Here is a 15,087-nt window from a genome sequence, read left to right on the forward strand (position 1 = left end):
AGGGTGATTGCAAGGAGGATACACAGTCAGGCTTAACGGTCTAGAAACTGGTGACTGATTTTATGCCTCAGGCAGGTAAAACAATACCACGCCCCATTGGCTGCTATTTACTTTCAGATTAGTCCACTAGCAATGGCAACAGGGTAGGTGCAAGTGGTTTAATTATATTGAAGAGCTGGTCTTAATAGGAATTATGCCTTAGGGAGGGCAGCTACAAGGAAGGCTATACGGCAACTAAACTCTCCCTCCAACAGCCTAGTCTTGTCTTTTTTTTCCCCTACCAAATGCATTTATCCTCTTGTCCTCCTCCAATTATCTTCAAAGGGTGTGTGTGTGTGTGAAGGGCGGGCGCTGTTTCTTCTCTATCCTGTGGCAAATCATTAGATGCATATTTGAGCTTCCTAATGATAACAGGTAAAATAAAATATACTGAGCACACAGGGGAAAGTATCTTGTCTGGTATAAAAAGCCAATAAAAATTAATGAGAGAAAACCATTCAGAGTCTATAGTGTTCAGTACATCATTGTTTTGAAATGTCAGTAAGACCTTAAAGTCTTTTTTTCCAAAGACTTTTAAAAAAGTCTTTACTGATTAAATAACATTTACAGGGCACTGAGATTCCTTGTGGAGCTACTTTCCTATGGTATTTGCGAGTTGTATACGTTATTTAGCGAGATGTTAAAAAATATTTTTTCAGTTTTTGAAAATGTTCTCTAACATGATTGATGAATTCATAACTAAATGAGAATACATTTTATCATGTATGTCATTTGCCTTTTCTTTTTCAAGAATGTACATCACTCCATTTGCCAGGCTAAGACATTCCATTTGAGAAGAGGAAAAAGTAATTCCTTTCTTATATGTTACTGGTCAGATTCATAGCAGTTGTCTCTTCTTGGATTTCTTCCACAAATTTCTACCTGTTAATTAACCATACCGGCTGTAGATGTAGACACTTCACTCATAATAAACAAAACCACATTTGTGTCTAAATCACTTTTCTTTAGCTATTTGTTCAAGGGCTATGTGAGCCCTAAACTGTAATCGAGCTTCCATGGAGTAGTCTTTGTAGTTTCTTATGGTGTCTAGGTTTTTTGTTGCCCTCGCATAATCTCCTTTCAGATAGTGTAGAATGCCCAGTTCATAGTAAGTGTACGGCACTAGATAGTGGTCATATTTTAACAATTTCTCCTTTTGAATGACAGAATTAAAGTACTGTTCAGCTGCTGAATATTTGCCTAAGTGTTTCAGGCATAGACCTTTCATTAAATTTAGCAAACTCATGTCATCTGTGCCATACTCTTTATTTGGATTTTTTCGTAAAAAGTCTTGCCCTTTGTCAATTATCGATAGCCAGCATGAAATAAGGTGTACTTTTTTGCTCATGACTCGGAAACCACTCCAGGCATAAATGAATTCCAGAATGGGCTGTGCTGTAAACCAGTCTGAAGTAGTACCATAGCGCTGACCCTTCTCAGCAATAAACCTTTCTATTGGCACAGAACTTCCTGAAAATTTGATTTTCAGACTATCCACTTTTAAGAAGAGAGAGTTCATATCCTCACTTACTGATTTTGCAAAACCAGAAGGGAGCAAGGCCAGGAGCATAGCTTTACTGTATGAATAGACTGCCTGGGACCACCTGCTGCTCTGAGAGAGCAGGTTGGCATACTGGTAAGCCGGCTTCCACTCCTGCAGAAAAATGTGGCACCACATGAGTTCCCAGTAACAGAGGTGATGAATCTGCTTCCATTCATTCTGAATAAAAATGCACTCTTCTAATATTAACTGTGCATTTTTAAAATGTCCTTTCAGCATACTATGACGTGCATGGAAAAATTTAAGTATGACACACCTTGGAAATTTCTGGAGGTAGATTAGGAAGAGATCCTCTGTGGCAGAACTGGAACCCACTTCAACACCAAAAGCTACGTAGATATAGTTGTAATAAAAGAGTAGAGTCAAAATACTTAAGATATTATTTATATGGGATTCAGATGCACTCTCATAAAGCAAAGTCAAGCCTACCTCTCTATCACCATAATATCCAACAATATTGAGTAACTTAAGTGTCTTTGGTGGCACAAGTGACAACATCAAATTGAATGCTCCAAGTCCAAATTTTACTCCTCCAACCAGGTGTCTGTAGGTTTTGATTTCGCTGTTAGGTATCTGTGTTAATACTTGTTGGCAGTCTTTGTATATTTGGTAACTTAACCCAATGTTGATCCCACTTTTAAGAAAGCCAAGCATACTGTCATCCTGTATAAATGTTACAGTGGATTTCAAGATCAAACACTCAGCATAGCAGACTTCTGCATGCAGTTCCACTTCTTTGACAGCTCTTGTTCCCGGTTTACTCACTAGATGAGAAAAGTTTGTCACCCTAGCTTTTTTTCGGAAACTGTTACAGGTTTTCAAAGCTTCCTTTACAGCAGTCATTCCAATCTGTACATCCTGTGGATCAAAAGTCAAGATGGCCTTGACAATCATAAGGATACCGTAAATCAGAGCATGGTACATGCTGTTTTTCGACCATGGATGAATGAAGTTTATGGCATCTGAGAATCTGTTATTTAGAAATAAATACAATCCAGTTGTGCATTCTTCCAGGGAAGATACTAAATTCATCGTTGTTGCCACAGGGATAATTTCATAGGCGTCTTCAAACTTGTCCTCCTTATCATTTTCTTCCTTGCATAGAGGAAATGAGGTCACATCACCTTCCTTATCACTTTCTCTTTTACATAGAGTACGTGACATATTTGCTTCCCCACTTGAGAGATGGGAGATACCTGCAGCGGAGTCATGTGACTGCATGAGGGTGGCTTCTGTTCTCCGGATTGGGGTCACTTCTTCCATAGCTTGAGGTATTGTTGTTATTACGGAGGCAGACAAACTAATAGCTGTGAGATGCGCATTAGGATAATCTCATCTAGGTCAGACAAAAGGGGGGAAAAGATAATTTTATTTACCTAGAAGATGTATTTCTGAAAAGTTCAAATCATTCGGAATGTACTAAAGAAAACATGCTATTTTAAAAACCATTGTGAAGTAAGTCCTTTGTAAACAAGAGTTCTTCTGTAAGCATCCCTCCAATCTATCATTTTCATAAGATCATGCTTTTGTGTATTTGTGTTATAGAGCTGTACTGTGATAACTGTAAAATGTCTCTAGAAAGGACTTGAGTGCAAGAATCTGGCTGGAAAGGGGAATGTATTTGCAAAGGCCTATAGTTAAGACTGAGGAAGGAGTGAACTGTCCAGACAAAAAAATAAAGATTATAGGAATGAAAAATCCATTCCATGCTATTCTTAGTAACATCACTCTACCTGCATATATTTTCCAAACTAGGTCTTGATGAAATATTATGGTTCGTTGTATAGGACTTTGGACAGGGAAAGTGCTGTGTAAACTAGAAAGATTTCTTAGCATTGCTGAAGTTAGAAAAAAAATCCAAATTAACAGTTGTTATCACAGTATGACTATGGTACAGTGACACCTCCATTTCGAACGTCTCCATTGATGAACATTGTGGTTTATGAATGCCGTAAACCCAGAAGTAAATGCTTCCATTTTCGAACATGACTCAGAAGTCAAACATGTCACACGGCTTCCACTGAGTGAAAGATCCTGAGGCCTAGCTGTCGGCTGTTTTTGAACGTTTCAGAACTCGTGGATTACGTTTGAAAACCGAGGTACCACTGTATCTTGGTAGGAAGGTGAGGGGGTGGGAACAATGGAAAACCAATACAAATAGCAAGCTACTTCACTTATTCATAATAACACAATAGGTTCAATTAATCTATTTTAAAAAGTAGAAAGAGCAAACACAACACTAATCATAATTATTACAATGCTTTACAATTACAAGTATACTTTAAAATGTACTTTAATTCTGTATTTTGACAAGTTAAAAGAAGGAGGGGAAGGTAAAGCAGAGGAGACTAAACAAAGGAAAGGGATTTAGATTTTACACAGAGGGAAGAGAAAACAGAGGGAAAATATGTTACATATGAGAAAAAAATGATGAAGAGAAGGATAGCCTCAGCGGTATTATTTTAGTTAAATTGCTTGTTTTTATACCTTAAGGTTTAGTTATGTCTCATAGTATTAGCAACTGTAATAACTATCCATTGAAAAGCTAAGTTAATTACACATTTATCTAAAGATTCAGTTCTGACTGAAAAAGCCATCTATGTAGCCCATTAAGAGGGAAATTTTCCATTTAATATTTTTGGACCACGGTTGACTGTGTGGGTAACTGACACCACGGAAAGCTAAGCTGCAGATAAGGGGGAACTACTGTACATGCAATGTAATAATTTTAAACATATTGCAAAATTGACTCTCAAATAAATTGTATTATTTCATATTCCCATTAATGGGCATAAGTGCCAATTTTACGGCACTCCTGACAAAAAAAGTATTTTGTTTTAATTTGCATTTTTAGTAAGGATAGTCTTTTTTTTTGCTTTTTCAAACCCTTTGTTTTTTCTCTATTTTTTTATTGCGTAAATTCATGCTTTGTTCTTTACTAAAGATTCTAGACTCGGATTCTGGGAACTAGATAAATCTGAAAAAAAAAAGATGTTTTTCTATCAAGAAAACAGATGACATTTAAAAAATTACTCTTAGCATCCTTTAATTAAAAAAATGCGGGGAGAAGCATTTTAATGTAAAAAAGTAAGAAAGATAAATCCACAGACTAAAAGATGGTTCTTTCCAAGAAAGACTTGTTGGCATTAGTTCCTATTTTTCTGGGATTGGAGAAATTTTCATCAAAGTTCAGACTGACAGTCCTTATATCAGGATGTGGGAACCATAGCTCTCACCATTCTGCAATTTTTAGGTCTTAGACTCCTTTGAAAAACAAGGTGGTTAGACTAATAAAATTCTGTCTATATCTGAATTTCAAGCCATTTCTTTTATATGTGGTCTAAACTTATCTGTTTGAGAGTTGTAAAGTATGTAGCCATTTGTCATTACCTTTGAAATAGACTTTTTTACTTTTTAAATAAAAGTCTACCTAATATTATACAAATTAGCTTCAAAGACTAAACTTTGTAGAAAAAGTGACAATTTCCCCATTGCTCATGAACACATCTCCCCATTCTGTAGGTAAATACCTTTGCATATAACCCTTAAGAGGGTTTTGGCATTTGATTCTGTGATTTCTGGGGATTGAGTTTTCATGAAGAGAATTTCTTTTTCTGAGTTGTTGCTTCTTATAAAAGTTAGAATGTTTTTCTCTTTGTGGATTGGGTCAACGAAGAAAAGTGACAATTTCCCTTACTGAAGTCAATGAGTGCAGGGAGAAAGATGTCTTAGGAGTGGCCACTTAAGGCTGTTCACTATGTTCCAGAGTCTAGTGGTCCCTAGCTTTGCAGAAACAGAACTTCAATTTTGTCAGTGCACCCAGATTACATCAAATTTTTAGCAACTGACAAAAGGTTTGTCAGACTACTGCTGCTACCACTACTGCTCTTCCTCCTCCTGCCAGCTAACATTTATTGAAAACTCAGTATGTGCTAGACTCTTTGCAATGTGATTTACTTGGCTTTCCTCATCTAATCCTAAAAACAACTCTCTGAGATGGGTACTATTATTAAACCCCATTTAGCAGATGAGGAAGTTGAAGTACCGGGAGATGAAAAATTTAGTTAGGGGTACGCAGGATTAAATTGTGGAGGCGAGCTTCAGACCCATCGATGTCACACTCCATGAGTTTATGCTCTTAATTATTATACTACACAACCTCTCCTAGAAAAAGGTTTTATAAATGAAAACCACTTTTATTACAGAACATATTCATATTCATGGAAGATCAGTAACAAAACACTAAAGGGAGTCAATCAATGGTCTTGAGCAGTTTTCTCTAAGTACAGGATCAGCTTCTCTTCTTCTAAGACAGTGCTGAATAAACTGCTAAAAGTCTAAGCTAGTGTAGCTCTCTAATTAAGATACCAAGCTGACCACGTCTCTTACATTAATATTCCTTTTTTTTTAAGTTTATTGGGGTGACAATTGTTAGTAAAGTTATATAGATTTCAGGTTTACAATTCAATATTCTTTCTTTAGAGAAGGAACAACACAATTGATGGGTTTAAGCCTCGATGGTTTTACAGTTTCACACTTTTTAATATTATCAGGCATTCCTCAGAAAGCCTCACTCTTCCTAGATTGTTTTACACTCCTAAATCAGCCATTTTGGTTATATTTGTGTTAGCGGGCACTCTTCCATCTCATTTTTCTTCCTGGTTTCACTCTTTGAAGTTGGCCAAAGCACTGGTGTTAACTGTTGCCCTCCATATTTCAATACGGATTGTAGTCCAGTACTTGGCTAATGAGAAGTTCATTTCTTTATACAATATGAAAGAATTATAAACATGCCTCTAAGAATTTTTCCTTCCCAGAATTCTTAAGAGCACTGTAGAGGAAACAGAAGATTATAACTTTTTGAAAAAAGAAAAGAAAGTTGTAGTTGAACACAGCTGTTTGGATTGACCTACAGCACATACATACATAGCACATACATAAATACATATTAAAAGACTAGTGTTTGTAACTATAGACTATTTACATTAAAAATCAATATATGTGCAAAAGGTCTAAACTTGTTTTTCTTGTTTTAAGGTTTTCACATCCAAGCTAAAATGGTGACAATGACTTACAAGTGAAACTAAAATGGAGAAGAAACTAAGATAAAAAATGAACTTTTTCTTTCATGCTTCTTTGAAAATACTGATCTAGGAAATACAGATAAATTTTGAAAGCTGCTGTAAAAGGATTAAGAATTATCCCCACTCCTTCCTAAACTAATAGTATTATCAATGTTTAACAACAGTAACATATTAAGAATTACTCAACATTTCATATTAGGAAATATTAGAATATTTGTTGAATTAAATAGCTTTCACATTCAAATTGAATCTGGGAATGTTATATTAATTTGAAACAGAGTACTAGAGGCAAAAATTTATGTAGGTAAAACTGATTTCAAAAGAATCAGCAGGAATAAAAGTACTCTGTACAATTAAAATCTCCCTGATTTGGATTGACATTTAGTGAAAAGACTTGGTTACCTGTTCTTAGAGAGTGCTCAGTAAAATAGTGTACAGAAACAGTACAGAGTACTATCATTTTTTCATGGCAACTATGTTAACAAAGCCCAGCCTAGAATTGGCCCTCTTTTAATAGAGATAAGTAATATGTAATTAGCTTATTAAAGCACCTGTCTCCTAGAGAGGCATGCAAACCAGTCAGGGTTTTTACCCCTTTTCCTCTAATGTGCTTGAAAGTGTTTGTTGTAAGTTGGAAAATTGTTTCTTTATCTATTGTTTGCACTATCATTTGCTTTGCTTAGAAATTACCTTTTGTACAATAGACTTTGTATTCAGAGCCAAAAAATATTTATTGTGGCCTATTAGGAGCTATGCAGTATAATAACTACTATCTTTCAATAAGTTATCTATGCCTTGTCCAACAGCAACTTTCATAAATTCTTAAGAAAGTCAAATTAATGAGGCTTTATAGACTTGATACTGTATTCTTTCAGGGAGTATGTAAAAAGATCTTTATCGTTTAATCCTTTTGAGAAGAACCCTGTTAAGTAGATAATAACGGAAATCAACATGACTAAGGGAGAACAAAATGGAAAACAAAAAACAAAAAAGAGAAAAAGGACAAAATAAGGAACAACAAAATAACAAAAGACTAATGGACAACAAATATAATATACTCTATAGAACTTGTATTTTCTTACTAGAGATCCTTGAGACCAACTAATTCCATAATTTGACAAATCTTTAAAAACGTGTATAAATTCATAGCATTAACTGGAGAGTTCCATACTGTAGTCACCTGAATAAAGGCTTACTCAACTATGCCCTCTTTCTCCTATACTCTGTATCCCACACCTACACACACCAAATGAAGCTACAGCAGGTGAAAAAAAACCACACAAATACCTAAGGATTTTATGGGAAACTTTTCCAACTCGTGTATTCCAAGTATATATGGCATAACGTCTTTTTGGTGGACGGTAAAACAAAAGTTATACGTGTATTTGTGGAGATGGTGTTTGGCGGATGCAATGTACAAAATCAAAACTGGATTTTAAGTGATTCTAACGTAAAGATTTTCCTGTGTTTGATTTATGGAGTGGCTAAGCTGCAAGCGGCTGCTACTCAAAGATGACTGCAGTCCCAGTCCTCAGGATCTGAGTACTTACTGGCTGAGATGTTACTACAGTACAAAGCGAGAAGCACAAATAAACTACTTATGCTTCAAATGCAAATAATTTCAGAATTGCCACTGCCCAAGACGCTACCCAAAACTTAGGGTTTTGTCACAATTTCAATATGACGGGGGCAAAAAAACCAACAACAAACAACTCTATTCCTTTGTCCCCTGACTCCAAGAACTCGGAAGGTATTGGTGAAAATTAGTGGCTGGTTCAGAAGGGGTGGGAGGGTCGGTGCAGGGCGGGCGGTCCCTCGGGGCTTCACCTCTTTAGAGGCGTATAGTGCAGAGACCACCGCTCCGAATGGAGGTGTTCAAGGAGTTCTCACCCTAGCCAAACTTCCGATTACCTCTAATGAGCCCCAAAGATCACTAAGTAGGAGTCCAGGCCAGGCTCCCCAGCAGAACGGCGGCGAGCGCTTCAACATCAGCGGTTAGACTTCACACTTTCATAAGGCTGGTCTAATGCACCTGTAGTAAGATTACTAGTAGAGCTGAGGGTCCCTAGATTGGGGGAATTAAAGGGAAAAGGGAGAAGGGAAGAAAAAGGAGGAGGGTACAGGAAAAGGGGAAGGGAGGGGGGCGGGACACCGCGGGTAAGGCAAGGGGTTTACTGGAGGGATTCTGGAGTTGCCATGGAAACGTATCCCTCCGCCTCCGCTCGGTGTTTTAGGCTCTCCAGTTCCATCCGCGTCGCTGCTCGGCTGTTTCCGCCCAGCTCCTTTGTGCCGCGCAGAACGTCGAGGTGGCGCATGCGCAAAGAACCCCCGCCACCGCGTATATAAGCACGAACCCAGGCTCTTCCTCGTAGTGCCGCCGGACCGTTGGCGAGTGACATTGTGTGGAGGCTTTTGTTACTCGTTCGGGGCGGTGCGAGCTGAAAGCAGAGCTCGCGGGACAGTCCACTCATCATGTCGCGTTACGGGCGGTACGGAGGAGGTAAGAGGCTAGGGACCAGGGAGGGATGTTGCTGTGGGTGTAGCGAGTATTGCGAGGCCGTGGGGTTGGCGCGGCGGTTGGGAGACGGTTATTCCGCGTGCGTAATGGCGGCTTCCGCGCACACCATACGAAGCCGGAGGCAGCGGGGGCGGGGTGTTGAAGGAAGACGGGATGGAGGTTGTAGGTCTGTGCCAAGCTCCATGTTAATTCTTGGGTGTTTTCGTTTCCCGCCCCAGCCCAAGCCAGGCCCACAATCACTATTTTCCTGTTGCCCTTCTTGGAGCCGCCCGCCTGCCCCCCACACCCCCCCGCCCTCGGCTGCCATTTTGCGCACATTGACGAGCATGGTGGCGCATTTCCTTGGCGCTTTCCCGCCACTTTAGCGGACAGATCTGGTCGCAGCCACAAAACCGAGGGTGAATTGGAGAGTGGACAAAATTGTGACAGCTGCGAGCTGCGCATTCTCGTCACATAGTCGGTCGAATTGCGGAGTGGGTATGGAGACATGATCTTTCCGTCTGGCGGCTGGTTTCTTTTCTCTTTTAGCTCTTTCGAGCGCGGTTAATGGCTCTGGGGCGGGGAGCTGGACCCTTGGGCGAGCCTGCGCCTGGGGCGGTTGCCGTGGAGGACCAGAGCCGGCGCAGCCCTGCTCTCCCCGTCAGGCCCCTAGCGGGGCCCGCCCGCCGCCGCCGCCGCCGCTGCCGCCGCCGGCCCGCGCGCTCGCTGCGCGCCCGGGGCTGCCGGGACTCGGGGGCGGGGCCGGGGCGGAGCCCGCTTCACGCCTCGGAATAGCCTACCACGCGTCTGTACCAGTGGTTCGGAGGTTTCCCCGTTATTAGAGTGTTAAGAATTTTGTCGTGCATCTAGATTTTAAGAAACTCGTTGGTTTTAAGACTACACTCCATCTTTGATAAGAGCACTAAACATGGCTTTGCACAACCTGAAGGATGGCCTGTTTTAAGGCAAAGAATTCATTCGTACTTAGATCAAATTTTGCATGACGTGCATTCTTCTATTTGCATTTTTAAACAGAAACCAAGGTGTATGTTGGTAACCTGGGAACTGGTGCTGGCAAAGGAGAGTTAGAAAGGGCTTTCAGTTATTACGGTCCCTTAAGAACTGTGTGGATCGCAAGAAATCCTCCAGGATTTGCCTTTGTGGAATTTGAAGACCCTAGAGATGCTGAAGATGCAGTGCGAGGCCTGGATGGCAAGTAAGTAAGACGTTGGTTATGCAACTTATGTTCCTTAGAATGTTCCTGTGGGCTGGGTAGTGAGCTTGGGTGCTAAACTTGGATTCTCTAGTCTTTCTGGAGATTGTAAATAGCTGATCATAATTTATTAACTTAAGAAAGAGAGCAAAGGTGGAGTTGGAAGGGCTTAGAAAGATAGCTGGAGCTTGTAAAGGCAGAGAGTGGTTGGAAAGTTATAAATCTAGATGTCACAAATATTTTTTTAGCATTAGAATTTTATCATTTTTCTTTTATAGGGTGATTTGTGGTTCCCGAGTGAGGGTTGAACTATCGACAGGCATGCCTCGGAGATCTCGTTTTGATAGACCACCTGCCCGACGTCCCTTTGATCCCAATGATAGATGCTATGAGTGTGGTGAAAAGGGGCATTATGCTTATGATTGTCATCGCTATAGCCGGCGAAGAAGAAGCAGGTATTTATTTTCATAAAGGAATGGTTGGTATACTTGTTAATCAAGTAATTCTTTTATTGGCAAGGCAGAAACTAGTATTTTTATATAAACTTGAATGTTAATTGTACAGGTGTATTTTACAATTTTTGTTTAATTAAATAAATGTTAATATATTAATAATCAACCTGGTCAAAACCTTTCAGGTTTCTTCGTTTGAGTCAGTCGCCTTGATTCAGAATGTCACGAGCCTTATGATATCATGCTGAGGCGCCTTGCAAATCCGACAATTAAGATCCTCCTAGACCTTGAGGTGATCAGCATAAGAGGCCAGATCCCCTCGAGTCATCTACACCTAGCTTCACCTTATTCTTTAAAGGGCAGAAAATTTGAGTCGGTGATCGCCGTAACAGTAAATTTGGCTTACAATTGGGGCCCCCTCCGGTTTAGAAAGAGGAACACCAGATTGACCACATTCCCAACTAGAAAAATCTTCTTGCGTCAATCAAGCCTCACCTGGCTCATTTGGCTGTCAGTTTGATCGTCGTTAGATTGAAGAAAACATCTAGATGCAGCGATCGGCTATAGATACTTCTAGATCGTCTAGATCTACTAGACCATGGGCCAAAGAGGGTCGACCTGCAAACTTGCAAGGTTTATTTTAAATACACATTACAGTGTTTTATATTATGTAATTCTAAAATGTAATTTAGCTTTTAACAAATCTTTTTTTAGGTAGTAAAAAAAAAAAAAAAACGACAACTAATAGGCCCAGAGTTTATTTCCAAATGAGACACTAAATTTAAATAGTTTTGAGATTTGATTTCAGCAGAGGCACACAAACTATAAAACTGAGTTACCATCTAACATTTTGTTTTTTTCTAACTTGAAAAATAGGTCACGGTCTAGATCACATTCGAGATCCAGAGGTAGGCGATACTCTCGCTCACGAAGCAGAAGCAGGGGAAGGAGGTGAGAATTTTAATTCAAGTTTTAACAAGCAGTAAAAAACTTTTAATTGAAGATGAACTTAAACTTTGATAATCGTTTTTAGGTCAAGATCAGCATCTCCTCGACGATCAAGATCTGTGTCTCTTCGTAGATCACGTTCAGCTTCACTCAGACGATCTAGGTCTGGATCTATAAAAGGATCGAGGTATTTCCAGTATGTAACACTTTTTTTCCCCCCTTGTTTGCATTTGGGTTGTCACGTCTTAATGACAGCAGTAGAGTGTCCTAAGGACACAATTGAATTATTTCAGAAAATATTTTGAGATACAAACTTTAAGTGGATATTACCCTAGCTGTACAGATAGAAAAGCCCAACTAAGGATTTTAAGAGTTGTTAGGTCGTGATAGAGGAGGGTCCAAAGCACAAATCCTCAGATCATTCCGGGCCTCTGAGTAGACATGTTGCTGAAAAGTTCTAAGTCAGATTTTACCTATTGTATAGGTAAGTGATATTAACTCTAAAAGATGATAGTTGCCTGATCCCTGATAAGAAGGCCCCTTAGAAACAGGAAGAGATTTAGAATTAGAAGCAAGTTGAGATATAGTTAATTTGATTGCAGGACCCCAAGATGTGCATGCCACCTAATTTGGCTTGTGACAAATTGATGGTCTTTGAACTAAGATAGCTTATTGATCTAAGGTATAAAGCTTTACCCAGTTGTGACTGTTTATCATCTGAATAAATCTCAGTTCAGGGGTCTTTTGTAAGGTTGATTTGATTCTTTTAAGCTAAAATCAAATCATGTCAGTCTTAAGTAAAAAAAAAAAAAAATCTTTTTTTTTCTCTGGGATACTATACATTTGAAGAATATTTTACCTCTGTATGGTAAATGACCGTTAACCCAGCTCATTGAATATGCTAGACCACATAATTGAAATGGTGGTTCCTTATTTATTGGACATCAGAGCTTGTTGAGAGAATGATAACTTGTCCATTCTTAGACTGATACAAGGCAAGAGTTGCATATTACTCAGTTTTACCCCTTCTATTCCTAGCCTACCAAATAATGTGCTCAGGAGGTGTTTAAAGAAATTACTTGTATGGACTAATGGGTATAATTTTTTTTCCCTTAAGATCCCGGTCCAGGTCAAGATCAAGATCCAGGTCTATTTCACGACCAAGAAGCAGGTAAGGGTAAAAATCTGATTAATGCTCTTGTAGTTATATGGCACCAATATCCAAAGAGTTCAAAGTGTTTTGAATTGTTGACGTTTCAAGTGTTAACTCTTAAGTCTAGGTGTTAAGTGGGACCACAGTACTTTATTAATAAACCAAACATTAGAACTTAATTTGTACATGGCTCTTCTGGCTGACTTTTGGACAACGAATATAAAGCTATAGTGAGAAAGAAATTTGTAATTTTGGTGTTAGATTAAGAGGCCCTTGTTAGAACTGATAGGTGCATGGAGAGGCATTCTGAGAATAGCTGTGCATATATAAGGCAAAGTGTAAAAGATTAATCATGATAAAGCAGTTCATTCATTTTACGAAGAACAGTTGTTGGAAGACTGGCTCTTGTTAACAAAAACTGATAAGTTCTTGTTTTAACTGTAGCCTGACATTTTTTAAGCTCAGGACAATTCGGGGGGTTTCATGATGCTGTGATTATAAGAAAGGGGTTGGTTAGTACTTTTCTTAATAGAATTTCTCATGTTTTGACAGCCGATCAAAGTCCAGATCTCCATCTCCAAAAAGAAGGTAAGCTAAATAATTTGTTGCCATGTTTTAACTGTCAAGTGTGGCCTCTGTAGAATTTGTTTGCTTACTGCCTACTTTGCAGGCTTTGAGCTCTTTGGAGAATTGGTGCTATATATATGCATTAAAATGCTAGATACTAAGTTTCTTAGATGATTGCTTTTCCTGCTTCAGTGTCAACTTATACTTTAGTTGGAAACCGTCGTAAGATAGGATGATTATTAAGATGTGGTTAGTCCTGTGAACCTTTAATTGTATAATTTCATGTTAAGAAACATGCTTTTTTCCCCCCACATAGTGACAATAGCTAAAAATAGGTTGAAATCTTGTAGCTAAACCATTATCTGTCTAGTCGCTACTTAATGAGCTCCCAAAATTCAAAGTTGTCCTTTCTAACTTAACCTTGTAATTTTAGCAAGGAGGCTATTACTGTTAAGCCTAATCTTAAGCAAGGACAAATGATTTGTATATAAATCTTCATGGTGGTCTCTCTGCTATCGAAACACATAGTACCTTTAGCTACCTTTTAATTTATTGAAACTGGGTGTTGTACATGAGAAGAATAAGTTTCAGTAGACACTAATGGGTTCCAAACCTAATGTTTTTCTTTTTAGTCGGTCCCCATCAGGAAGTCCGCGAAGAAGTGCAAGTCCTGAAAGAGTGGACTGAAGTTCTCAAGTTCACCTTTTAGGGAAAAGTTATTTTGTTTACATTATTATAAGGGATTTGTGATGTCTGTAAAATGTAACCTAGGAAGGGTATTTCAACCATCTAATCAAAAGGATCTGGACTATTACTCTGTAAAGTCACAGCAGTAAGATAACATAAATTTTGTTGAATGTATTAACATCCTCTGGTCTGAAAATGTGGGTTTTTATTTGGCACATTTAAATAAAATGTTTCTAACTAGATTTTTGATCTGTTTTCAATATTAATACTCAATTTGGTAAACTTCAGGAGTCAACCTTGGTATCAGTTGTGTTCGTACTGACCTACATTTCAAAGTTTAATGGTGTTAAGTTGTGAACATCATTAACTGTAGTATACATACACTTGGAAAATTCCCTTTTACCCTTAGAGCTTTGGGTAAGATAGCTCAAGTCCCCCTTAATAGCATGACTACATCGTGACCAGTCCCTGAATTAATTGGAGTTGGTGTTACATGTTATCAGGCTAATGATCTCAATCTGTCAGGCTAGAGGAACCACTGATTAGCCTGTAAATGAGCATGACAAGAACAGCCAAGAGTTTGCTTTAAGGTAAAGGGTATAAAAAATAATTGGACTCGATGCTGGAGGAACTGAATTATTTTCTGAAAGCTGTTGAAGAATAGTGACAAGTTTTCAGGCTATTAGGTGGGATGGTGTCAAAATCAGAAAACTTTTAGGGGGTTCTCAATGTTACTTTGTTTTCAGCATTAGCTAATTTTATACCAACATTTTTTGCATGTTTGAGAAACTGTCTGAATTGGGGACAAAACATCTTCATGTAAACCAGCTTTGCAAAATTGTCCAGCCCTGATACTCTCCTTTATCCCTTCAAATGGATTGCCTTA

The 15,087-nt window shown here is 38.7% G+C and overlaps 2 protein-coding genes across 5 annotated transcripts; one reads left to right on the forward strand and one right to left on the reverse strand.

Moving 5' to 3' along the window:
• Positions 1–873: 873 nt before the first annotated feature.
• Positions 874–8,726, reverse strand: LOC308506121 (tetratricopeptide repeat protein 39B-like). Its single transcript, XM_081069075.1, has 2 exons — positions 8,596–8,726; positions 874–2,936 (listed from the first exon to the last, which is right to left on the reverse strand). Exon 2 carries the CDS (start codon positions 2,861–2,863, stop codon positions 995–997), a length of 1,869 nt encoding a protein of 622 aa, XP_080925201.1. The 5' UTR covers positions 2,864–2,936; positions 8,596–8,726; the 3' UTR covers positions 874–994.
• Positions 8,727–8,964: 238 nt separating this feature from the next.
• SRSF7 (serine and arginine rich splicing factor 7) lies at positions 8,965–14,443 on the forward strand. 4 transcript variants are annotated; one of them, XM_081069076.1, is made up of 8 exons: positions 8,978–9,184; positions 10,217–10,397; positions 10,673–10,849; positions 11,723–11,797; positions 11,880–11,990; positions 12,912–12,965; positions 13,500–13,535; positions 14,147–14,443. In XM_081069076.1, the coding sequence occupies exons 1-8, from the start codon at positions 9,157–9,159 to the stop codon at positions 14,199–14,201; spliced, it is 717 nt and encodes a 238-aa protein (XP_080925202.1). In that variant the 5' UTR covers positions 8,978–9,156; the 3' UTR covers positions 14,202–14,443. The 4 variants fall into 4 exon arrangements, with proteins under 4 accessions (XP_080925204.1, XP_080925202.1, XP_080925203.1 ...); XM_081069077.1 differs by having other exon boundaries at positions 9,030–9,184; positions 11,880–11,981; XM_081069078.1 differs by lacking the exon at positions 13,500–13,535 and having other exon boundaries at positions 8,965–9,184.
• The last annotated feature ends 644 nt before the right edge of the window (positions 14,444–15,087 follow it).

This window comes from Rhinolophus hipposideros (genome assembly GCF_964194185.1).
Source record: "Rhinolophus hipposideros genome assembly, chromosome: 12".
Classification (NCBI taxonomy): domain Eukaryota; kingdom Metazoa; phylum Chordata; class Mammalia; order Chiroptera; family Rhinolophidae; genus Rhinolophus; species Rhinolophus hipposideros.

Coding starts and splice junctions, on each gene's coding strand:
- SRSF7 (XM_081069076.1), top strand. CDS start 9,157: ATGTCGCGTTACGGGCGGTACGGAGGAG. Junction 10,398..10,672: donor GTGCGAGGCCTGGATGGCAA/GTAAGTAAGACG, acceptor TTTCTTTTATAG/GGTGATTTGTGGTTCCCGAG. Junction 11,798..11,879: donor AGCAGAAGCAGGGGAAGGAG/GTGAGAATTTTA, acceptor AATCGTTTTTAG/GTCAAGATCAGCATCTCCTC.
- LOC308506121 (XM_081069075.1), bottom strand. CDS start 2,863: ATGGAAGAAGTGACCCCAATCCGGAGAACAGAAGCCACCCTCATGCAG.